A 25,945-nucleotide genomic window follows, 5' to 3' on the forward strand; every position below is an offset into this window, starting at 1 on the left:
ATAATCCAAAACTGAATTTATCACTTCCAAACCTGCTCCTTCTCCTGTGATGCCTCTGTTGTTAATGGCATTAGCATATTTCCAGGCAGGTGAGAAATGAGCCAGCTAGACACCTTGTTCTTTTCTCAGCTCCCAGGTCTGATCAGTTGCCAAATTGTATCCAGTCTAAATCCATATGGTCTCTAGTTTTACTTAGTTTACTCAATCAGCATTTTTTGAGCTTCTTTCTACTTTCATGCCATCGATTTAGAATATGAGACAGTGCCTGCTTCAAGCATCTCATACTTATTAAGAGACAAAGAACTAAATGGACCCTCACTGTACTGCTAGTTATCACAAGGAAGCCTGGACTGCTGAGATGAGGATGAGGGCGTGGAAGCCTTCCTGGAGGCAGCAACATGTAAGCTATGTCTGGGAGGATGAAGAGAAGTTACTTGGGTAAAGAGTGAAAGAAAGCCTTTCAGGAGGCAAAAATAAACAGGCTGTGCCAATGCAAAGAGGGTGAGAGTGATTCAGGGACAAGTTGAGCGGTGCTGAGACAAAGCAGAGGCACATTTATGAAGGACCAGGTATACAGTGCAGGCAATGTGGATCTCGGTCCCAAAGGCGCCTTTCCTTCCTCTGATCTTATACACCATCATATCTCTTGGCAGCACCGTTGCAGAGAAATCTGACTGTTCTCTTGCTCTCCACGTTCTTCCTTTTCTTTTCTTTCCTTAGACTGTGGTCAGGTGGTGTCCCGTGGTACAGTGTAGAATGTGTATCTCTCCCTAATCTTTCAATGGCTGTATCACTCACCAGATTACTCATTTCCTGCAACCTCTGCTTCTAGCCCCTTATGAGAACCGTCTTCGCCTCTGAGTTGTAAGCTCCTCGATACCAGATTCTATGGCTCATCCATCTCAATACATTGAGAACACCGTGCCCTCTACTTGGCACATAGTGAGCTTTTACCTATCTATGTTGACTGAAAGGAGTGGCTTTCAGAGTCTTTCCCCACTTCTCCCTTTTTGGGCTTCTTTATGCACACCGACAGGACACAGTCTCATTGCTGTAGTAAGCCTGCCTTTCCTGTCACGGCTGGCAAGCGTTCCTTCCAGCCCAGTGACTTGTAACGCGGCCTGCTGCTGCCCGTCAGCAGCGGCTCCCAGGCAGAGTGGCATGCACATGTGCATACCCTAATGTGCAATGTGGGTTTTCTTTTTCTTTTCTGTAGAAAATGAAAGGCCTCACTTTGCAGTGGAGTAAGAGCAGATTTAGAAGGCATCCATGTGGGGCCCCATGCCAAACATGACAGTTTCCAGGACCCTACACTCTGTGTCGCTGACAGGTGTGGTGAAAAGGACTTGGAACTCGGAACCAGTGCTAAGATGAGTTCCAGCTCTAACAGCCTGTAGGCAGCACTTCTGAGCATTCTCACTTGTGGGCCTGGGGATTAGACCAAATTTCTTTTTCATACCAGTATTTTCATGGCAGTGTTTCAGTCGGGTATCTTGGTTGCAAATAACACAAACCCCTCCTGACTTTGTCTTTTTCATCCTAATTGATTTAAGCAGAAAAGATGTCATTGGAAGTTATATGGGATATCACTGAATGGATGGGATGAAAACCAGGCTTGGTAATTGGACACTTAGCAACATAAGACACCCTTATGTCACACACAGGAGCAGGGTGATGAGTTCAGCTGTTGATGTCACTGGGCACTTCCTGGCACTCACGTTGCTGCCAGTAGTTTCACTGTTATCTTTGCATCGCTCCCCCTGTGTTCATAGTCCTGGATGTGGGCATCCAGTTGGCTGAGACCAGCTACTGGCAGTGGAGAAAAGGAATATCTGGACCATCCAACCGGGGGAGTAGACAGTGGAAGAAAGTACTGCCTCTCACCAAGACGTGCACAGACGTGCAAAGGTGGTTAAGACTGGAGGTGCTCACACATGCCATGCCCACACCTATCAGGATCTCAGGGATCACTCAGATCCTGCTTCACCATGTGTGCCTTTAACACTTCAAGCACCTTGTAGATATTTCTTCCAGAGAAGACAGTTTTGCCAGAGTCTAGACCATTCTTTCAATTACCTTTTATTCTACTGTACACTTTTTTTCCTTGTCAACACAATTCTTTGGATTTTGGTAAGTTTCTGATAGAAATTTAAGAATAGCAACTACAGCTCTGACCACTGGGCTGCTGTTCTGAGATGAGGAGAAAGAGTGCAATGGATCACCAATTCTAACTCATCATTCACTTGCAGATACAGAGCAAGATTTGGGGGTCAGGAACGATCTCTGGATGCAAACAGCACAGGACAGATCTTGTCTATCAAAAACACAGTGGAAAGAAATGATATTTAGAAAAGATCACTTAAAGGGCTTTCTATCTATCCATGACACCAGGTAATCTAAGTACGCAGCGTTGGTATAAGTAAGATCTCTAGATGACATATAGGACTGCGTTACCTTACTCTATTGCAGAACAGCATCCAGCTAACTGTCAGCAAGTTGAATTGTGCTGCTGCCTTTTGGGTGGACATTGTCCATTCTGATGCTTAGGCTGTCTAGTGGTAGAGCCCAGGTGAGAAATAGCTTGTAGAAATTTCATCAGATAAAAACTTAGCTTCCCTTCAAAACTGGGAAGCTTCCTCCTCCCCTCTGGGAGCTGTGTAAGTTAGCTGTCTGGGAGCCCCAGTGAGGAAGGAAACATGCGCAGGACCAAGTGTGCTCTGCCCAGCAACGACCTTGGCCCTGGGAGTTGTCACTTTTATTTATCTTCTCTTGTTCTTAGTTGTTTATAAGCCTCCTCACTTTTTTTTTTTTTTTTTTTTTGAAAAAAAGGAATGAAAGAGGGATGAGAAGTAGGGAGAGATGGTTAGGTAGAGGCTGGATGCCAGATAACCACCCAAATGAACAGAGGTAACCAGGGCAGAGATGCGGCTGTACCCACCAGAGCAGCCCGGCTGGCCATGTTGCCCCAGATACCCCTGAACAAGGGAGGTCTAGTCTGTCTCAGTGGCTGTCTGCCCAGTGGCCTCACTATGGTTTAAAACAAAGTCAACAACAATGAAGACTTGTCCACCTTTTCCCCTCATGTATTTATATAAGCTGTTTTATCTCCCACATAAAAATTGCGTGTGGGACATGAGCTACCGGAGAACACAGGTGAGCAGTGAGACGTCAGTAATGCCGTCCTCCGCTGTGGCTACTGTTGATACTGTCAGTTGCTAACTATCCAAATTATATTCAAGTATTTCATCACCTGCTTAATCAAGCTGCAAAATAAGGAGTTAGACCACTTCAACTCCAGTGATCTGATTATGTAGTAAAGAGACTGGGTGCATAAACATTAATCCTGGGAAATTAATTCATGAAAATTCACTGCAGATACCCCCAGAGGCCTGTTTTGTATCTATTTTTTTTGCATAAGTTGTTGAACTAACTACTTACTGAAGGTGTCTGGGGGGGGACTAGAATGATTATGCGTGATTCTGTAGTTACCTAGAGAGCCTTGTGAAGAAGCCGTGAAGTGACCTGGAAAGGTATTCTCATTAAAGCTCAGTCTTCAACAGGAAAATTGCTTTGAAATGATTAAAGTTAAAATTGTTGGTAATGAAGGGAAACACTTGTCTTAGAATGAGGCCTTTAGGAGAGTCTCATTTGGAATCTTTTGTAAAGCAAATGGCTTTCCTTTTCCATGGCCAAATATTGGGTTGCATCAACCTGCCACATTGTCTCAAATTTTGAAATTCCGTGGAGGGCAAGGAGGATTAGGAGAAGGTTCTAGAGAAAAAACTGGCGGGGAAGTCATGGATAAAGGTCTACCCTCAGGAGGGAAGTCTCTGGCATCCTTGGAAGTCAGCTTAGATGCATTCACTCAGTGGAGCCTTTCCAAGGTGTGGTCACGGCCTCTGCTCCCAGGGCACTGGCCTCCTTCATCTGTCTACCGTGTTGGGTTGTATTTTCATAATCTGGTTAAGCATCTGTCTTTCTCATCAGATGGCGAGGTCCTAGAGGCCAGGAAATGTCTCTATTATCGTTCATACATATCCAGCATCTAGCAGGGGTCTCGTTCACCCTGGACTGAGCCCAAAACTCCGATTACACTTATCTTCTTTGGTAAATATTCGTTTTTGCAGGTATTTAAGATAGTAATATATCTAAAAACCATGCAGGGGAAATGTGTTTCAGAACTCTGACTTTTCAGAAGCTGGAAAGGTGGTATCAGTGTCTATAAACAGCATCTAAACAATACCTATAGCATATGCAACATAGCACGCCCAGCAGAGTCTGCGGCAACTTCTATAATCAAGCACGGTATTTCTGCGGCAAGTATTATAAATAGGTACGCTGCATGGGATCAGTAAAGGTTATAAATTCATAACAGTTTAGGTCAGGTCAGGTTTTGCTACCAGAGATACAGAACAGTTGAATTTTTGGAGCTCTTTGGATTTTGGAATTGCAGATAAGGTATTGTGGGCCTGTATTACATGTTGAAGAAGGAAGGCAGTCTCAGGGACGAGGACCCTTACTCTTGTCAGGTCAGGGAGGAAGAAGGGAACAGTGCTGAGTTTTTCTGGATGGTGATGTGTTCTCATAGCTGCTACTAGGGTCCCTGACGGAGGGGGCAATGGAAGTGCTTCATTCCTCACACAGAAAGCTTTCTCCTTGTACGGTCACTGCCTCTGGGCCTTTTACCTTATCTGCTGCTGCTTCTGCTCTGTTCTAACTTATTTCTCCATTTTTTCTGGAGCTTTCCTCCCCCCACCCTTTGTTCCTATATATAAATTTTTCTCTTACCAGCTTAAGTCTTAGGAGTGTTCTTTCCTTCCTTGTTTGTCTTCTGCGTTAATTTGGCACAGGACCCTCATTCCTCTCACTTACTTGACCAACCAAAGCTGTGCTGTTACTAGTGGGTTTGTCTTGGAGCAGACACCAGCCAGCGCTTGCTTCGAATGGAAGCAGCCTCCATGTGTTTTTGTTTCAGGGACTGTTTATCTGCTTAAAACTGTGTAGATAAGGGGACGTGTGTGTGGATGCTGGCCCACTGCTATGCTCTGTATGACCCTTGTCTACTGTATCAAACAACGTTGATGAAAACTGCAACTCTGTGTTAATCCATGTTTGAAAGTAAAGTAGGTAGTATCATTTCTATCCTCAGTCTCTTTGAAAAAATATCCTTCTCAATATTTTTAAAGAGTACAGTTGCTTATTTTTCCATATGATGTGTTTTTGCCTGTCTTTATTTCTAATTCTGTTTGATTCACTTAGACCATGCATCTGTTTTTGCACATATTTTTACAAGAATAAAAGACTTGTTTTGCTCTCCTAAACCTTTCTTTCCTAGTCTTCTAGGGTGTTTTTAAATACCTGCCTTTAGTGTGGTTGTTGATGTGCGATATTGATCTTACCAGAAAATGGTGGCCACAGAGGTGGGGTCAGGAAGGTGAATCTCTGCACTGTCGGGGCGTTTTTCTCTGTGGGGCAGAGCATCACCCCACCCACTATGGAAGCTGATCGTGCTCTCTCTCGTCTCTCTGAGTAATACGTTGTTCCATCCAGCACTTGACTCTGTTGTGTTTTCCTTGGCAACTCTAACCCTAAGATGTAGTGGGCGAAGTGTTGGACTTCTATTCCTGATGGCTGGCGTGGTGACCATTTGTGCTATCCTCCATTTAGCTAGAGCTCCTCCATGGGGTTAGTAAGCGGAGCACGGGGTTGAGCACCAGCGCACAGGGCTCTGCTCTGCGCTCTCCACTTGCAGCATCATGTTGAACGTGCAGTACCAAAGCAGAGACTCTGAGTGAAGTCCTGTGTTTCTCCTCAGTGGTCCACTGCGTACTTACCACTCCTGTCCCTGGGTGCAGTAGTTAGTAAGACAACAGTCTAGAAAGAGTTGGAGTACTTTGTCAGTGCAGCACTGAGAAGTGTTCCCTGGCTCACAGCGTGAGCAGACGGATGTAGGTAATGTACTCAGGGAAACCTGAATGTGTAGAAAAGGACAAGCAGCCTGAATTATGGTCAATTACTCAGTTAACCAACGGTGCCCATCCCAGGAGACTGAGGACCAGTCGTAAGTTTCTCTTCTCCATAGTATTGTTCATTTGTTTTGATGGTAAGTGGTAGTCACCAGAGGCAGTCCAAACCACTTTTCTTTGCCTGTGTAATACATTTTAAACATTCTTAAGATGCAGTAAATATAAAAATTTTAAATTAATGCATTACATGTGTTTTAAATTCTATACTGTACCTTTTAAAAATTCTTTTGAAACTGCACCAAAGAATTGTTTCAAGAACTGTATTACAGCTCTTTGGTAGGACTAGTTTATGATCAGTCTGTTGTAGCACATTGTCTGTGAGATTCTCACGTCCCTTAATATTGTGTTGTAAAGAACTAAGGATGTTTCTCTTAAGGTAAGTTAGGGAATTTCCTTGATGCCCAGATCATAAAATACAGCCTTTCTAGATTTAAGCTTTCCTCCTTAATCAGCATGCACTCTTTCAACAAATATTTATTTTTGACAAGTACTTCCTAATCTTGTATAAAACACCATGCTAATTTTTAATAGAGAAAAGGTAAGATACAGCTTCTGCTGTCAGAAATGTTAGAGACTCTAGGTTACAGACCAGGAATTGGTGAACTATGACCTTTGGGCCAAATTTAGCGTGCTGCCTATTTTTGGAACAACTCTTTGATTTGCTTATGTTTTACTTTTGGCTGCTTTGTACAATAAAGCAATGGCGGTTGAATAGTTGCAACAGAGACAATATGACCTGTAAACCTAAACGAGTTACCCCCTGGCCATTTACACGTAAGCTAGCTGATCCTTCCTATAGACTTGGAAACAAATAATTAAATAATATCATAGGAGAAGCAAGACATTAATTACAGAGGGGAGCAGCGTGAATTGAGAACCATACTTATTTCAAATCCTAGTTCTGTCATTTATTAGATCATTGTGACCTTCAGGACATGATTTAGTATTTCTAAGCTTTAGTTTTCTTTTCTACAAAAGGGAAATAATTACTATACCACAGGTTTAACTTAAGGAATAAGGGAGATACTGGTATATTCTGAATGTTTCAGGTAGACAACAGTCAATAAATGTTCCCTGTGTCAAAAGAATGGGGTCATGGATAGGTTGACTGTATGTCATGAAGCCACCTTCATTATGTCTGTTGATCCAGCATAATTATCAGTACCCCTCTTCATTCTCAAATGTCCCAATTTGGATAATAAATTACATGGTCACACTTAGAGTTTTTTAAAGTTCTATTTGTGATTATCTCATTTTAAAAGATGAGGAATCAAATTTATTTAAGAACTATACGTACTTTGATAAAATAAGAAAAATAAAAACAGTTACTTTGTATTTGTCACTGTTGACCTAACCACACAAATATTTTGGTACCCATACTATTAAATTTTGTCTGTCTAAGAAAGACACATGTATAATTACAGTATGTTTCTCATATCTGATGAAGGAGACTTAGAAGTAAATCAGTTGGTGAAAATAAAATTGGTTTTCTGATATGGCAACCTTCCAGTATGTGCCTGGTACAGAGCAGATCCTGCTGCTGAGGAAATAGAGGTAGATGTGGGGGGAGGTCAACTACAAGAGAAACGTGCCTGATGAAGGATGTGGCTGCCCCTGTGCTCACTGGGATAAGATATCAGGGCCTGAAATTGGTTTCTCCTTTAAAGAAGGCCCCTGAAGGAAGGGATCGCTGGCTGACAAGTCATGGTCCAAGATGGGTCACTACCTGGCACTCACCAGCAGATGTCTACACTTGGTTTACAGCTGTATGAGTCCCCTGGGTTCAAGGTGAGAGGTCAAGGAAAGGAGATATCCATATATATATATATGTAAATGACCAATATGTTTTAGTTAAAGATATATAACATCATCTTTCTTCCTTAACTTCTTTTCTGTGTTTTCCCCTCTGTCCTACTTCCAGACTCTTACGCTTATGCTTGCCCTTGTAAGCTCTTCTTTCAAGAGAGGGTGTCCTGAAGCCAAGAGTTGCTAGAGCATCCTGTAGGCCTGTGGAAAGGGGCTGGAGAGAAAGAGTAGCATACACCTGTGCCCCTGGCACCTGAAGCAAAGCCTGGGCCCAAGAAGGCTGTGTCTACCAGATGCCAAAATAACCTCTCAGTGGAGCCAATTCAATCAAAGACAGGCAATTCAGTGTAAATTTAGCCCGTGTGTTTCTGTGTTTCGTTGGCATTGTGTGGACAAAACAAACCAGTTGACTGATAGCACTGATCGTATTCCAGCCAGTAATTTTGGTGTTTCCTAGAGAACAGATTTCTAAAAATAAGCAGGAATATGTAGGTGGTGTTTATGATGATCCCCTGGATGCAAAAAAATTAGAACTTTGGGCCTGAAAAATAAGAATTTGAGCTTTTTCTAACATTTGGTTTTATAAAATGTTAATACTAATATATATGTGTAGGTATCTAATTTTTATATAATTTTAAAGATATAAATACAAAGGTAGGTTCTCACATATTTTTGCTGCTGGGGTACATAATCAAATTAGTGACTACTATTCTAGAACACTGACTCCCAATCTTTCGGCAAGAGAGTTATTGTAAGAGGCTCATTAATACATGTCAATGGATCTATTTTCTCACTCAGTAGATACTAAAAATCCAATGATCTTCTAAGGGTTTATAATGTTTTTTTTTTAATATGTTTTTGTTGGTTTGTTTTAAAATTTACTGTAAAATTGAATTCCTTAAGCCTGAAAATACTGTGAATCTATTGAAGGAGATGGGAACAAAGCTTAGGGATCCTTGAGTCCCAGTAAGTTACTAGGTTGGTTGGTCAAAGTATTTAAGCTTTTGAAAAAATAGTATATGCTTAAGCATCTCTCTCTCTCTCTGTCCTTAATAACAGACTATTTTTTTTTTCTTTTTCCTCTTCATCTTCCTTTGTTTCCCTATTTTGGGTGAATATTGGGAGATCTCAGGAACTGGCTTCCAGCACAGTGTTCCTTTTTATTTGTGTCTGTATTAGTTGCTAGGGCTGCCAGAACAAAATACCACAGACAGCATGGCTCACATACTAGAAATTTTCTCAACAGTTCTGGAGCCTAGAAGTCAGTCCACGATCATGGTGTTGGGGGGCTCATTTTCTCCCAACACCTCTCTCATGGGCGTGCAGGTGGCTGCCCTTTTGCTGTGTCCCCACACCCAGTTCTCTCTCTGTGTCTTAATCTCTCTCATATGCATACCATCAGACTGGGCTAGGGCCCCACCCTTATGGCCTCATTTTAACATAGGCCTTTAAAGAAGTGACTGTCTCCAAATACAGTCACATTCGAGGTACTGGGGGTTAGGGCTTCAACATACATGTTTTGGGGGAACACAACTCAGCCCATAATGTGCATTTCCTTTTGATTAGTCTGCTTCTTTCAGGAAAATATGTAGGACCTAGCAATATCAAGAAGTATGATTAGAGTGACGATAATCTTGATTTGTCCAGGAAAGTCCTGGATAAATTATCATCAGGACTTAATTTAAAAAGTGCCCCCATTGACTGGCTGAAGTGTCTCATCTGGATGATGAATTATATGGTGACCCCCATATAGAGGTCTGAGAGCCAGAGGGCATGTGTTAGAGCCTCGGCTCAAAGGAAAACGTGTTGGACCTAAGTTTCATCAACTGTGAAGTAGAGACGGTAACTAGTACTTGCATCAGGGTTATTGTGAGAATGAAATGAGTTAGTGTGTGTAAGTCATTTAGAACATTGCCCTGAATGTAGTTGTACTGAGTGTGGCATTGAGTAAGCAAAGCAGAGATGCCTGTCAGGTGTGATGCTTAATTTTGCGTGTCAACTTGGCCACAGATATTCAGTCAAACATTATTTTGGATGTTTCTGTGAACATGTTTTTGGATGAGACTGACATTTAGATTGGGAATAATCTGTTTTCAAAGTCCACCAATCAGTTGAAGGCCCAAAGAGAGTAAAAGGCTGACGTTCCCCAAACCAAGAAGGGATTTGTGAGCAGATTGCCTTTGAGCTTAAACTACGCCTCTTTCCTGAGTCTCCAGCCTACTAGCCTTTTGCTTCAGATTTTGGACCCAGCCAGCTCCATACTTATATGAGCTAATTAATTCCTTAAAATGAGTATCTTCCTCTCTCTCTATATATATGCACACACACACCTTATTGGTTCTATTTTTCTCTGGAGGACCGTGCCACACACAGTATGTATGGACACTGAGGCTATCTTCCTGGATTTTTATGCCCTTCTAAATTCTGTGTTCTTTGCATGTTTATATACATATCAATACAAAGTAAAGATCCATGACAAGACAGCTGAGGGAATGAATAGGCACTCTATCTTAATCTCAGTCTTTAAAAAAGACTTAAATTTTGCATTCCCCTACCATGTTTTAAAATGATACTGATATTATCCATCTGTGAGAATTTTCACCATTATTTATAATTATGAAGATGAATCATGTTTTTCAGGAGGTAAGAGTGGCATCTCTAATCAATGTGTGGAATAAAAGTAGCCAGGTTTTGGTAACATGACTGTTGATTTAAAAAAAAAATTGAATCCCTATGTTAAAACTGAGCTCCAGAACTAGGAAAGCAGGCAGATATATTGGCAAGAGTTCAGCCAAGTTAAGAGATTGGCAAATCAACTTTATGACGAAAGTTAAACAACTTGGAAAAGGAGATAAAGGTTTGAGAACAACTGAGTAGCAGCTATCACATCTAAAACGGGGGATTGTGGGGGGTGGGGTGCAGACCAGCTGTTCTCTAGCTCAGCTGAGCTCAGACAGGAACAAAAGTGAATTAAAAACTGCAGTGTGACAAACCATCCAGCTCTAGGCTGCGGCAGTTAATATGGTTAGACTGGGTACTTAGGCTGTCTCAGAATGCAGTCAAAAGAGTCTTTAAAGTTGGTTAGGTTTACCTTTCCTGGGTGTGAAGCTAAGTGGAAAGTTCGGGTCTAGATTTCTGGTGGGGTCAGAATCTCCTGGGTGTGGGATGGAGCTTTTTTAAAAACCTCAGGCTCCATTTCTATGAAGTGATAGGAAGTAGTTTCTAGGCTATACTGTTGAGAATAAAAGCAACGTGCAAAAGGGAATGTATAGTATCTACCTTCAGTATGAGAAAAAAGGAAAATAAGAATGTGTGTATATATGTAATATATATAAATAGATAAAACTGATTAAAAGTATGTGTATTTGTATACGTTTGTTTCTTTTCTGGGAAAAAAGGATAAACAAGAAACTAATGAATCTAGTTAACCTATTAGAGAGGGGAGGTGGCAGATGGGAGTGGAGCTTCTCTGTGTGTGTTTTTTATTAGTTTCCTGTTGTTGCCGTCATAAATTACCACAAGGTTAGTGGCTTAAGACAGCATAAATTTATTATGTTACAGTTCTGGAGATCGGGAAGTCCAACATGGGTCTCACTAGGCTAAAATTAAGGTGTCAGCAGGGATAATTGCTTCTTGCCAGCATTTAGAGGCCACCTGCATTTCTTGACGCATGACCCTGTTCTGCATCTTTAAAGCCAGCAGTGTTAATGTCTTCAAATCTCTCTCTAAATCTTACCCTTCTGCTTGGCTGGTCTACATTTAAGACCCTTGTGATCACATCTGTGTCCAGGGAAGAATATAGCACAGTCTCCTTATCTTAAGATCAACTGATCAGCAACCTTAAGTCTAGCTGTGATCTTAATTCCTCTTTTGCTCTGTAACGTTATATTCACACCTTCCATGGATCAGGATACACACTTCTTTGGATTATGTAGGGGGCATTATTCTGCCTGCTACAACTTTTAATATTTAGAACCATTTAAATGTTTATTCAAAAATAAAACAATCAGGAAGGATAACAAAAGCAAAGTCTAAAATGGAATACAAGTAGAAACAAGTGGATCTAACTATGTATCAGTTGGGAAGATAACTATATTAGGGAGAAAAAAAGTGAATTCAAATAAATTTTGAACACAAGACTCTTCCAGTACATGGCTACAGTGAGATCTATTTTAAGAACCAAAATAACTGCAAAAAAATCTTGATTCTTACTCAGTAAATTTGTTGTTGGTAGTAGTTATGGTGACTTACACTACCCTAAAATACACAAAAAATAGTTTAAACGTGCTGTTGTTGTGGGGAGACAGAGTGCTCACTGTGGAAAAAAGGAGATAAAATATAGACTATGGGAAGGTGAGGGAGAACCCTGTGGTTGGGGACATTTTAGTGTTTATCCCCTGAAATGGCATAGAAGATTGACACCTATGAGCACATCTAGTACCAGATATTGGTTTCTAAATAGCATTCCTTGGTAAAAGAAATCAAGGCTCCTTAAAGAAATGTCTAATTTCAGATGGAACAGGTATAAAGTACAAGGTAAGCCCACACCACCTAGTGGTACCAAAAAATTAGGAAGTGATCGAAGATTCATGGAAGCATGTCCAAAATCACTGGCCAACTGTAGGCCACTCAAGAATAAAAAAAAAACAAAAAGATATTATGATTTTGAATTTAAAAAGGGGCTTTTCCCCTCCAACTTCAAATGCCTCTATTTTAACATAAAAGATTCCTTTTTAAAGAGAAGAATGGAAATTAATAAAAAAAAATAGTAAATTTAGAAAATCTCTTTTGTAATCCTCAGTGGAATAATTGTTTCAGGCAGAATAATCAAAGAATGTTAAAATTATTTTAGATACTTTAGAAACCAGCCTCCTTCAAAGAGCAGCGAGATGATATGTTGACATACAGGATATTTACGTATTTCAAAATATCACCCCACTTAGCTGGAATCTAAGCAGGAGGGGAAGAATCAGTCAATTACAGATGGGGGACATTCTGATTAAACTAAATGTAAACTGAAGCAAAATAATGACAATTATGATGTCATTTGTAACCCTCAATCAAGAATTTAAAAATAGCTATGAAAGACATTATAAAAGAAAAATTTGAATATGGGCTATATATTAAATAATATATCAGTATTAAATACCTTGCATATAATGTGTTCATGCAGGAAAGTGTTCTTAGGAGATGCATGATGTCAGCAACTTTCAAATGGTTCAGGAGAAAGTCTTTGTATACAGATATATATACACACATACGAGAGAGGAATGAATGCAGTAAAACATAAATAAGTGGTGAATTTTGGTGAATAGAGATGTTACTTTAAAAATCAAACCTACAGAAAATTTGAAAATGTTATATAAAAAAAGTTGAAGAAAAATTCCTTTATTGGGCCCATGGGCTTCTTTTGTTTATATTTGAAGTTGTGATGAATGTTTTCTTACCTTTTTTTTTTTTTTTTTTAATGTGTTTCTGGTTGTCTATTTGGAAGTCTCTCCCTTGACATCCAGCTCTGAATCTCTGGGCAATGTGATTTTTCAAATTCAAAAGCTAATAAACAGAACTTCAGTGAAAGCAATGTCATGTGTTCATCTCTAGGGCATTCTAATTTATAAGAAGAACATTTGAAAATAAAGTGGATGCCTAGTATCTGATTTATGGATGGCACTCAAATATGCGCTAAGCATGAGTGTGTTTTGTAACCTTTTACATACCATTGAAATGCTGCCTGACAGTGCCAAAAGACCCAGAGTTCTAGGCTCTTTTTCAGACCTGTGCAGGGTAGAATCTGAGGATAGAACTTGGATCTGCGTTTTAAACAGGTTTGCCACAGCTGATGTCCCTAGGGAGCCTTAAGACATTTTTAAGAGACTCCCTCCCTCTCAGGACTCAGCCTTACTTCCTCCAGGAAAAATTCCCTCCCTTTGCCTCTTTTTCCATCCTGGTACATCGTTTACCATCTGCCATGATCTTTCTGTAGATTTGCCTCCACTTATGAGGCGGTTATGTCCTGATAAGATACTTTCAACCTTCAATGGGTTTAAGTAAAAAATGTATTTAATAAACTTAACCTACCAAACAATGGCTTCACTTAGCCTACTTTGAATGTGCTCAGAACACTTAACATTAGCCTACAGTTGGGCCAAATCATCGAACGCAAAAAGCCTATTTTATAATAAAGTACAAAATATCTCCTGTAACTTACTGAATACTGTACTGAAAGTGAGAAACAGAACGGTTGCAAGCGTTACCAGTTGCTTACCTTTGTGACTGTCTGGCTCGAAGGCACTGCCCAGCATCATGAGAAAGTGTCAGTATCGTACCATGTATCGCTGACCTGGGAAAAGATCAAAATTCAGAATTAGAAGTATGGGTTCTACTGAATGTGATGGTGTGAAAGCAACATGCAAAGTCAGAAAGTCGTTAACATTGAGCCATTATGAGATGAGGACCATCAATTCTTTTCCCTTCGTTCCCGTCCCACCTTTCTCCTGGTTTTCCACCTCTCTCTGCGAGCACTAGATCCACGCTGCTTCAGTGTTCTCCGTGGGTGGAGGCACACCACCCAATCTCACACCTAACCCCTGCTGCTCATCCAGCAGGTGGGACAATACTTTTGGCAAGATACAGATTTTTAAAATGTCTCTCTGAGATAGTGGGAGTTCTGTAGGAAATCCTGAGAATATAAGCCAGATTTATGCTTCCGGGGTATACACAAGCAGGCTGCTGAGGATAATGGTTAAGTTTGCAGACCCTGGATTTGGACTAGTCAGCCCTGAAGCCAGCCTCTACTGCGTGGTAGCTGTATTGACTTTTGACAAGTTCTTTAACCTCCATGAACATAGTTCTAGCTTATGAAAAAAGGAGATGGGATCAGTACCTACCTCAAATGGGTGTGAGTATTAAAGGCATGTACATGTACGAAGCCCACAGAAAAATGCCACTGGCTGTTTACTTCCTTCATCATCATCATCTTTCCTTGGACTATCAGACCGGCATCAAATTCTGTTTTCGAGATAGCAATCATGATCCTTCATAAAAAGAATGTCTTTCTCGCTTTCTTTCTGTCTCTCGTGGGTTCAGGTTTCCCTGGGGCTCCTGCATGCTCATGCTACACACATCCTGTGGCCTCCAGAGCGCTGGCAGAAGTTGGAATCTGTCCTTCCTCCAGAGCGCTTGCCAGTTCAGAGTGAAGAGGAATGCCTGCGTGGATCCCCCTGAGCTGCTGGCGCGGGGAGGCCACCACCACCTCCCGTCACAGCAAGAGGGATGGAGAAGAGAAATATCCAAAAGGGCAAAGCTTCCCACAAGATGATGGTGTGCAAGGAACATTTCTATCACGTGAAGATGATCTGTAATATTAGAGAAGGAGTTTTAAACTATTAAACAGTATTAAATAGCATCTGCTTTTGTGTTAAATTGTAATACCCTATAGTTTAATGCTTTAAAAATTGCAAGCCTTTGGCAATAAGAAGATTTTATTCCCATATGTCTGACAGGGGATAAATTTTGGATTATTTTTTATACATACTTTTTCTGTTGGTTGTTAAGCTTTGACTTTGGTGCTTGCTGGTGGAAGACTATGAAGATTACTCTTGAGATGGAACATGAAGAAACATTATACACATAGTGATAGGAATTATATTTTGGAATATATATGGTTGACAGCATCTACAGTGCAATGACTACCAGTGAGGAAGAACAGTAAACTGATGTAAAAAGAAAACACTGATTTGCTCAAATACTGTTTTGGGTGTTTATCCTTTAACCTTTAATAATTACAAAAAAAGGAATATAGTCTCTATTTTGGAAGTAAGGAATTAAATTAGTGGAGAACCAATTCTAGCAATACTTCCATACAATCAAATCTTTCTTATTGGTCCTTTTTTAATCCCAAATTTCTTAATACTCTCATGTCTGTTCACATTGATGAGTAAACCCATTTATTAATAATATGCAGTCACTATTTGGGGGGAAAAAAAAATCACTCCAGATCAGTCAAGTTTGATTCCCCACCCCCCAATGATTTTTCAGTGCTCCTGTTAGTAATACTGAAATCACCAATTGAAAAGTGGGGTAATACATATTAGACTTTATAATTGTATAGCTAGGGTGGGAAATTATCTGCATGCAAGTTGATATTTATGAAGCTTTTCTTTTTTCCCTCCCACTGGTTGGAGTTTGGCACTTATGAAAAACTACGTCTCTAGATCAATCTCCTCTGTATGGCTGGTCTCATTTTCTTCTGTTTCATCAGGAGATAAGATCCCAGATGAGGACTAGCCATCTTGCAAATGTGTATGCAACCTCATTATTTGCTGATGGGAACAGAAAGAGCAACAACAACAAAAAATGCATATCAAGAGCATATGTTACTAATAATAACTCATTAGCACCTTAATAGCTAGTTCAACAAACATCAGTGCATGCTTATGTACTAAGGTTGGTCAAAATTATTATTTTTAAGAGATCTGCTTAATATCTTTTGATGGATCTATATTATCCTTATCAGTTCTTCAATTCCATTTCCCTTTCCTCCCCAACTTGAACTTCACACTCTGACTTTTAACTGCTGATTACCAAATACTCCTTGCTATTTCAAGACTTGTAATTTTTTTCCCTTGGCAAAGTGCATCCTCTAGGATTACATGTAAAATATTGAGAGCATAAAGGTTTTAACCCTTTAGTTACTGGAATATAGGAAAGTCTAGGGACTATGGAAGAGGGGGGTTAGGGTGATGATGAGGGGAAGAGAGTAGAGAGGAAATGAAGGGGTATGTGGAGTAGCTGCTAGTTACTCTGGTGTGGAAGAATTTGGTATTTTAACAGTTTGGCAGAATGGCTATCAGCCTTGCTACCTTATTGACGATCTGTGTCTTCCTGCTCTAACTATTAATTCAAGATTGTGAATCTTCAGATAGGAGACAAATGCTCCTTCTATTTAATTTTGTATTCTCTAGCCATCTAGCACATCACCAGCGGAGTTAATACTTGATGCTTGTTGAACAATGCAGCTCATAACTTACCTTCTCAAAGATGCAACTCCAGGCTGAGTTTTTATCTGTGTTACCTAGTATGCACTTTCATGAGAGTATCAATCACTCTCAGTATTAACCAATGAAGGAAAGAGTCCTTAACTGTCTTCCACTCCCAGGGCACAGCAAGAGGCAACAGACTCAAGAGCCTGGTCTTTCTGTGAAGAGGACTTGCAGTTTATATTCATAGCTTTGACGTGAGGCGCAGGCTTCTAATTAAACACACATCTCAGGGCTGACTGTAACCCTTTCAGAGACCTGGGAGGGCAGGCATTATCTTTGCACTCTCCCTCTGCCATGTTCCAGCACACCAGCGAAAATTTTTACACATGTTTGGTGCTCCGTTTTTTGTGGCTGCCACCCATGGGACACCCTTTGATCACCTGGCTCTGGTGGCCAGCTGGACTAGCATTCCACCATCCCATGGACTGTTAAAAATTGGGGCCACAGTTCTGGGCTGCACTGTGCCCATCCCTAGTGGCAGCACACTGAAGCATACTCTCAGTCTTTCTGTGAAAAAGGCCCATTTCCTTGGAGCTTTGGTCTAATGGGAAGGGTTCTGGTTTGGCACATATCTAGGGGCTACTGAGGTAAGGACACCAGGGATGGGGGTCAGTGGATGCCATCCTCATGCTCTCCCTCTGCCTCACTCCAGGTTGCCAGCGTCTCCCAGAAAAGAGCTTGTATACTTGTCTGGCACCCTGATTTTTGTGACTGCCACCTAGGAGACTCCTCCAGATTGTCTGACTCTGGTGGACAATGAGATTTACATTTGTGATCCCACCAGAATATAAGTATTTACATACTTTAAAAGCTGCTGCCTGAGGGCCTGGCTTCCAAACCACTGGAATCTAGGTGCTGACTGAGATCCTCCCCTCCACTGACAGGTCTTGGCATACTCTCAACTACTAGGAGCCACTAAAAATCAAGTAGGCTGCTTGGACAATTGCAAAGGTTTGAAAGACAATCAAGAACTAAGGCAGAGTACAACAATAGGTTCATCTCCTATGTGAGGCCACTCCTTTAAGACTGGAGAGGGGGTGGTTTTATTTAATGCATGGAAACTAACGTAGAGAGTCAAGGAAAATGAAGAAACAGGAATATTCCAAATAAAAGAATAACAAACCTCAGAAAATGTCATTAATGAAACAGGGATAAAGGATTTATCTGATAAAATAGGATCAAAATAATGGTCATAGAGATGCTCACTGAATTCAGGAAAAGAATGAATTGAACACAGTAAGAACTTCAGTAAAGAGCTAGAAACTGTAACAAACTATCAAAAAATCACAGCTGAAGAGTAAAAATCAAAACAAAACAAACAAAATAATGCTAGAGGTATTCAACAAGGCTAGAGGAGGCAGAGAAAAGGATCAATGAAATTGAAGACAGGGTAGTGAAACTCACACAATCAGAGCACCAAAAAGGATAAAGCTTTTTTAAAAACTGAAGATAGTTTTAGGGATTCAAGGGACAAGATGAAGCAGACCAACATTTGCACTACAGGGATCTCAGAAGAAGAGAGAAAGTAGCAGAAAACTCATTTGAATAAATAATGGCTGAAAGCTTTCTTAACCTGGGGAAGGAAACAGACATCCAGATCCAGGAAACCCAAAAAGTTCCAAAGGAGATAAGCCTGAAGAGACCCACACCAAAACATGTTATAATTAAAATGTCACAAGTTAAAGACAAGAAAAGAATCTTAAAAGCAGCAAGAGAAAAACAACTTGTTATGTACAAGGGAACTCTCCGTAAGATTGTCAGCAGATTTTTCAGCAGAAACTTTGTAGGCTAGAAGGAAGTGACACACCAAACAAACAAAAGATAAAGGAGTTCATTGTCACTAAATCAGCCTTACAAGAAATGTTGAAGGGACTACTTTAAGCTGGAGTGGTGCTAATGAGTAACAGGAAAACATCAAAGTATAAATCTCATGGATAAAGTTAAATACATAGTAAAATACAGAATAAACTAATGTTGTAAAGGTGATGGATGACTCACTTATAAAGCTAGTAAGAGGTTAAAAGACAATGATAATAAAGTTATTTTATGTTTTATAGTTACAATAATTAGCCAAAGGATACACAAGATAAAAAGATGTAAATGTAACATCAAAACCATAAAATATGGTGGGAGGAGACTAAAAATACAAAGCTGTAGATTGCACTCAAACTTAAGTTATCAATTTAAAGTAGATTGTTACAAATTGTTATATGTAAGCCTTATGTTAACCACAAAGCAAAAACCTAGCTACACACACACATATATATAAATATATAAAAGTAAGAAGCTAAGCATACCACTACAGAAAATACTGAGTTGCAAAAGAAGAAAGGAACAGAGGAACTAGGAAACATCCAGGAAGCAAACAAAATATCAATAACTACACACCTATTAATAATTATGTTAAATGCAAATGGACTAAATTCTCCAAGCAAAAGACATAGAGTGGCTGAATGGATTTAAAAAAGAAAATGACCCTATCTCTAGGCTGCCTACAAAACTGTCAATTCAGATATAAGGATACACACAGACTGAAAGTGAAGGGATGGAAAAAAGCTATCCCATGCAAATAGAAACCAAGAGAAATCTGGAGTTTCAATACTTAATGTCAGACAAAATGGACTTTAAAGCAAAGACTGTAATAAGAGGCAAAGAGAGCATTACATAATAAATAATAAAATAAAATCATAAATGAGAGAGAAGATGTTACAACTGATACCACAGAAATACAAAATATCATAAGGTACTAATATGACCACTTATATGCCCAAAATTGGACAACCTAGAAGAAATGGATAAACTGCCAGAAACATCCAACCTACCAAGAATGAATCACGAAGAAATAGAAAATCTGAGCAGACCAATTACTTGTGAGAAGATTGAATCAGTAATGAAAAACTACAAACAAAAGTTCAGGACCAGATGGCCTCACTGATGAACTGTACCTAGCACTTAAAGAGAAATTAATACCAACTTTGTCAAACTCTTTTAAAAAATAGGAAAGGGGGGAACACTTCCAAATTCATTTTACAAGGCCAAACATTACCCTAAGGCCAAAACCAGACAAGGATGCCACAAGAAAAGAAAATTACAGGTGAATATTTTTGAAGAATATAAATGCAAATCATCACAAAATTATTAAGAAACTGAGCTCATTAATACATTAAAAGGATCATACACCATTATCAAGTGGGATTTATCCCAGGGATGCAAGGATCTGCAAATCAATGTGATACACCACATTAACAAACTGAACAATGAAAATCATATGATCATCTCAATAGATGAAAAAGCATTTGACAAAATTCAACATCCATTTATGATGAAAATTCTTAACATACAGCAAACATACCTCAACATAATAAAGGTCATTTTATTACAAGCCTACAGCTCATACTCAATGCTAAAAAGCTGAAAGCCTTTCCTCTATGATCAGGAGTAACAAGGATGCCCATTCTCACCACTTTTATTCAATATAGTATTGGAAGTTCTAGCCACAGCTATCAGGCAAGAAAAATAAATAGAAGGCATCCAAATAGGGAAAAAAGAAGTAAAAATGTCACTATTTGCAGATGACATAATACTATATGTAGAAAACCCTGAAGATGTTACCAAAAAACTATCACAACTAATCAGCAAATTCATTAAAGTTGCAGGATACAAAATCAATATACAAAATATTTTGCATTTCTACCCACTAACAAACTATCAGAAACAGAAATTAAGGAAACCGTCCCCTTTACAATTGCATCAAGGAGTAAAATACCTGGGAATTTATTTAACCGAGGAGGTGAAAGACCTGTACACTGAAAACCATAAGACACTGATGGGAGAAACCGATGAAGATACAAATAAATGGAAAGATACCCCATGTCCACGCACTGGGCTACTGATACTGCTGAAATGTCTCTATGACCCAAAGCAATCTACAGACTTAATGCAACCCCTATGAAATTACTCATGACATTTTTCACAGAACTAGAACAGATAATCCTAAACTTTAGACTCCAAATAGCCAAAATAATCTTGAGAAAAAAGAACAGAGCTGGAGGTATCACGCTTCCTGACTTTACAGTCAACTACAAAGCCACAGTTGTCAAAACAATGTGATACTTGCACAAAAACATATATAGACCAATGCAACAGAGCAGAGAGCCCAGAAATAAACCTATGGTCAATTAATATTTGAGAAAGGAAGCAAGAATATACACTGGAGAACAGTCTCTTCAATAAGTGTTGCTGGGACAACTGGACAGCTATGTGTAGAAGAGCAAGACTAAACATTTCCTTGATCAAAATTTCAATGGCATTTTTCACAGAAATAAATCAAATGACCCTAAAATTTATATGGAACTACAAAAGACCCTGGATATGCAAAAGCCATCTTGAAAAATGTACAAAGCTGTAGACATCATCCTCCCTAATTTCATACTATATTTGAAAACAATACTAATCAAAACAGAATGGTACTGGCATAAAAACAGACACACAGCTCAAGGGAACAGAACAGACAGCCCAGAAATAACCTCCTGCATATACAATTAGTTTATGACAAAGGAGCCAAGACTATACAATAGGGAAAGGATAATCTTTTCAATAAACAGTGTTGGAAAAACTGGATGGCCACATGCAGAAGAACAAAACTGGACCACCATCTTACACCATACACAAAAATTACCTCAAAATGGATTAAAGGCTTGAATGTAATACCTCAAACCATTAAACTACTAGGAGAAAACATACCCAATGGAATTTTATTCAGCCATTAAAAAGGAGATCTTACCATTTGTGACACCATAAATGGACCTTGAGGGCTATTTATGCTATGTGAAATAAGTCAGATAGAGAAAGACAGTAAGTCAGAGAAAGACAAATATATGATTTCACTTATATGTGGACCCCCCCCCCCAAAAAAAAGGTTATAGATACAGAGAACAGATTGGTAGTTGCCAGAGATTGGGAGCAAAATGTGTGAAGGGGGTCAAAAGGTACAGATTTCCATTATAAGCTAAGTAAGTCATGGGGATGTGATGTATAGCATGGTGACTATGGTTAATGATACTATATTGCATTTGTGAAAGCTGCTTCAGAAAATGTATCTTAAAAGTTCTTATCACAAGAAAAAAATTATAACTACCTGTGGTGATGGATGTTAATTAGACTTATTGTGGTAATTGTTTTATAATACATAGAAATACTGCATAATCATGTTGCATACCTGAAACTAATGTTATATGTCAATTGTACCTCAATAAAAAGAGAATTTGGAGACATCCATGTCTCCAATTTGGATTTTGATTTCTTGATATCTTATAATTTCTCTCCTCTCTTGCTAAATCCAAGAAGTATGTGATCCAAGCTACACATTTCTTAAAGAGTTGCCTTCCCACACTGCCAGTTTTCCTCCTCAAACACGTAAGAATAAACCTCTAAAATTTTATATTTTAAAAGTCAGAAATCTCTTGAGCATCTCTCTTATACACAACTTCTCATAATACTATAACAGAGGCCTCCAGCAGTTCACCAAGATCATTTTCCTCTTTTAGCTAGAAATACCATTAAGTTATGTTTTCCAGGTCCCCTTGCAGTTAGTTTTGACCATGTTCCTGAGTTCTTGCCAACTCAAGATTATGATTAAAAACTATTAATGTGTCTGACACATAAAACCTCTCAGGGGCTCCTCCAGGCTCTTCCCATGTCTTCCAGTGGGATGCTCATGCTTATAAGGCCATGTGGATCCCTGAGTGACCATCTGAAAAAGAGACAACCCAACTTACCCAATGTTTCCAACACAATGGAAACATTTTCCCAGGACTATTAAGTGAACAAGAAACAAATTTCTGTTGTGTAATGTTGATGTCTCTCTTAATTAATGTAGATTAATTCATAGATACTCTTGTAGAAAAGGATTCCTAGTATAGTTTAAAGGGCTGTCTGTGGGTGAGCTCTTCTTTGGGTCAAGACTATCATGTCTGTCTTTCAGAAGTTAAGGTCTCTTTGCCAAATTTGGTAACAAACTTTATAGGCATTTCAACCTTAAAATTGGCTGATTTTTAATTTTTGATCTTCAAATATGCAAGACACTATTATGAACAATTTGGATATGCAGAACATTGGAAACTTTCACTTGACGGGGCAAAATGGGAAGGGTATTAAATTCACCTGGAAAAATATATCAAATTCAGGAGGAATTCAGAGCCTATATTAAAAAGTTCACATTACAACAGAGATTCAGTTTAGGTTTTTATATTAGTTTGACCTCACTCACATTTATGTTGAAGCTACAGTAATTTTCTCACTACTTGCTATACCTTAAATCACAAGATTAGCAAGTCTTTATTCAGTCCTATTAAGAGGGGGTACCTAGTCCCCAGCTGCAAAGAGTCTACCTTCACCCATTAGGTGGAATTACACACAAAGAACCCAAGGACCCTAAGGAGAGAGATCATCTCCAAACATAGCATGCAGGGCTGCCAGTAAGTGAGGTCCCACTGACATTCTCCAACCCAGGTCTGGAGTTTTACTCTTTTCAGACTTCTCACAAAATATATATTCTCCTTTTTTTTTTTTCGGTGAAACTTTGCTTCTCTGAGGCCAAAGAGGAGAATGGGAGCTCTAAGCATACATATTTCCCCCTCAGATCCTCCTAACCCCACTCCTGCTTTCTGCAAGAATACAATCCTTCTCACCAATTTTCTCATATTGCTGCAGTCCCTGTAAAAGCTCTGCTCTCTCTGGGTGCTGTCATAGATAAAAATGTCACCCAGACTCAAAAGCACAGCATGTCTCTATCCCTTTCCCACTGTATTTATCTAATTCATCTATTCACCTTCTTTAAAGACTAATTCATATCTTCTCCTCTCAGAAAGCTTTTCCACCTTCTTCTAATGCTCTCCCTGAAATAATGACTTTGCTTCCAATTTAATGAGAACATATAAGGCATAAGAAGAGGACTTCAGTGGTCTGCCATAACCATGTCTAACAGCTTATCTGTACCTCTATCCACGTTCTCTGGTTCCTGACTGTTCTGATGGATAAACTAATTAAAATGCACCTTTCCATTTCAGAAAATTGAATCCAAGACTGGGAAGATAAATTTGAAATTGTATTCAGACTGCAGCACAAGTGACTTGAAAAAACTGTATATGTAAAAATTCTCTTATGTCCACTGTATACTAGATCCAAGCCCTTTCTCCCAGTCAAGGACATTATGCTAGTACATTACCAATTTTCCCTTTCTCCCCATCATTCCCATCAGCATCTAAATATGCTGTAATTTCTCCCACCTGACAACTCTTTCCCTTGACACACGTCCCCTTGTATTCTCGACACTCTCTTGGCTCTCTTCTCCCTTTATAAAGCAATCCCCAAAAGCGTTGTCCACACTATCTCTAGTTCCTCCCTCTATTCCCTTTGAAACCAAATCCTTTCAAGCTTTGGCCCCCACCACTCAGCTGGAACTTTCTGTGTCAAGGCCACTAACGCCCTCCAATGTGCCCGAGTCAATACCCAGCCTTCATCATCTGACATTGCTTTCCACTCCCTCTCTTAGGTATTTTATTCACGTGCCTACTGAGGAGTAACTATTTCTTGGTGTCCCTCTAGTTCGCTAACAATTCCTACTCGCCTTGCTCTGAGCCCTGGAGGCATCTGAGATTCACAACTGGAAAAATAATGCATTACATACATTGTCTCCCATTCCATTGATTGCTTTTTCATTTTGTTGATTGTTTCCTGTGCTGTGCAGAAACTTTAGTTCGATTCACAGCCACATGTTTTAGCTTGATTATGGTAATCATTTCACAATGTACATCAAATCATCACATTGTACACCTTAAGTATATATAATTTTTGTTTGTCAATCATACCTTAATGAAGCTGAAAAAAATGAAGAGGAAAATATAGCTTTCACTTTTCTAAACTAGAGATGAGAATAAAAATCACCTGAAAAATATTCTCAAATCTTATTTCCAGAGAAAAGATCATTCCAAAAATATTTGTTGAGTAAAGAAAGCTGAATTTCCCATTACATTTTTATTTTAATTAAACGTAAAGCACCAATCCCTTTTTTAGTAAGGTATCTTTTTTGAATAAAAAAGAAATGAGCCTAATTCTATACCCACTCCCACCCCCACCAACCATCAACATAATGACAGTGGTGATAGATGGGCTGTGGCTATGTAGGAGGAAGTAATTATTTTTAGGAAATACATGCAGAAGTGTATCAGGTTAAACTGTTCTACAAAAATGTTTAAATTGTTGAATATAAATGAAAAGTGTCCATTGCATCATCTTCCAAATTTTTCATAGACTTTAAAGTTTTCAACTTTCTTCTAAAAAGTGAGAAGGATATAAGAATAGTAAGAGTAAAGCAGTAGCTCACCGCTTCCCTGCTCTCCCTCTACACCTCCCTGGGAGAACGTGGCAATAAAACCAGGATAATGAGCCTGCAGCCTGTTTCAGTGCAACCTCAGCGCTGTTTTTTCAGGGATTAGTTTATATTTTGGCTTTTTCTTCTCCTTTTATAACGAGAAGTCTGTCCAAGCACTTCCATCTATCACCTCCAAGAAAAACCAAAAGAAAGCAGGGAAACAGCTATCCATCTGGGAAAAAAAGATTTTTAAAAAAGCTTCCAAGATGCTTACTATTATTCCTGGCTCTATTTGGAACCAGTGTTTTACTCGCTCATCTCACCTGGTTTCCGTTCGTGTGTTCTGTGGGTGGTTTGGGGCAGGTGGAATACAGCTCAGTGAGTGGAATTCATATCCAAATACAGTATTGTGTAGAAGCAGGGAAAGAGAGAAAAGAAGAATGCAAGAAAAGAGTAACAGATTAAGGAGTGTAAGTCAGAGGGAAAGTGACTGATTTGGGCAATTTGCAGGACGATTGAGAAGTCTCCCTTTCTGAGACTACATTTAGTCCCCTCATAAGAGCTCTTTCTGTCCTAAATTGTTTTTGTGATTCTGGGGGAAAGGGGACACTGGGAGCTGAAAAGATCTTAAGAGCAAAATAAGATGAGAGGTTGTTAGAGAAAACAGAAGACGCTGGTGATGGAAAGAAAGCTGGTGGTGT

The 25,945-nt window shown here is 39.4% G+C and overlaps 1 protein-coding gene across 13 annotated transcripts in view; it reads left to right on the top strand.

Annotated features, from left to right (window-relative positions):
- IMMP2L (inner mitochondrial membrane peptidase subunit 2) overlaps positions 1-25,945 on the top strand; it is a 937,771-nt gene that overhangs the window by 768,701 nt on the left and 143,125 nt on the right. For 3 of the 13 annotated variants that reach the window (XM_074367206.1, XM_074367210.1, XM_074367216.1), the window contains one exon: positions 14,919-22,165. The exons of the other annotated variants lie outside the window; for them this stretch is intronic. In XM_074367206.1, the coding sequence (XP_074223307.1) occupies positions 14,919-15,150 (232 nt within the window). In that variant the 3' untranslated portion in view covers positions 15,151-22,165. Of the gene's footprint in view, positions 1-14,918; positions 22,166-25,945 lie in introns of those variants that run through there. 13 annotated transcript variants of the gene reach the window in all.

The sequence above is a fragment of the Camelus bactrianus genome, chromosome 7, assembly GCF_048773025.1.
Source record: "Camelus bactrianus isolate YW-2024 breed Bactrian camel chromosome 7, ASM4877302v1, whole genome shotgun sequence".
Taxonomy (NCBI): domain Eukaryota; kingdom Metazoa; phylum Chordata; class Mammalia; order Artiodactyla; family Camelidae; genus Camelus; species Camelus bactrianus.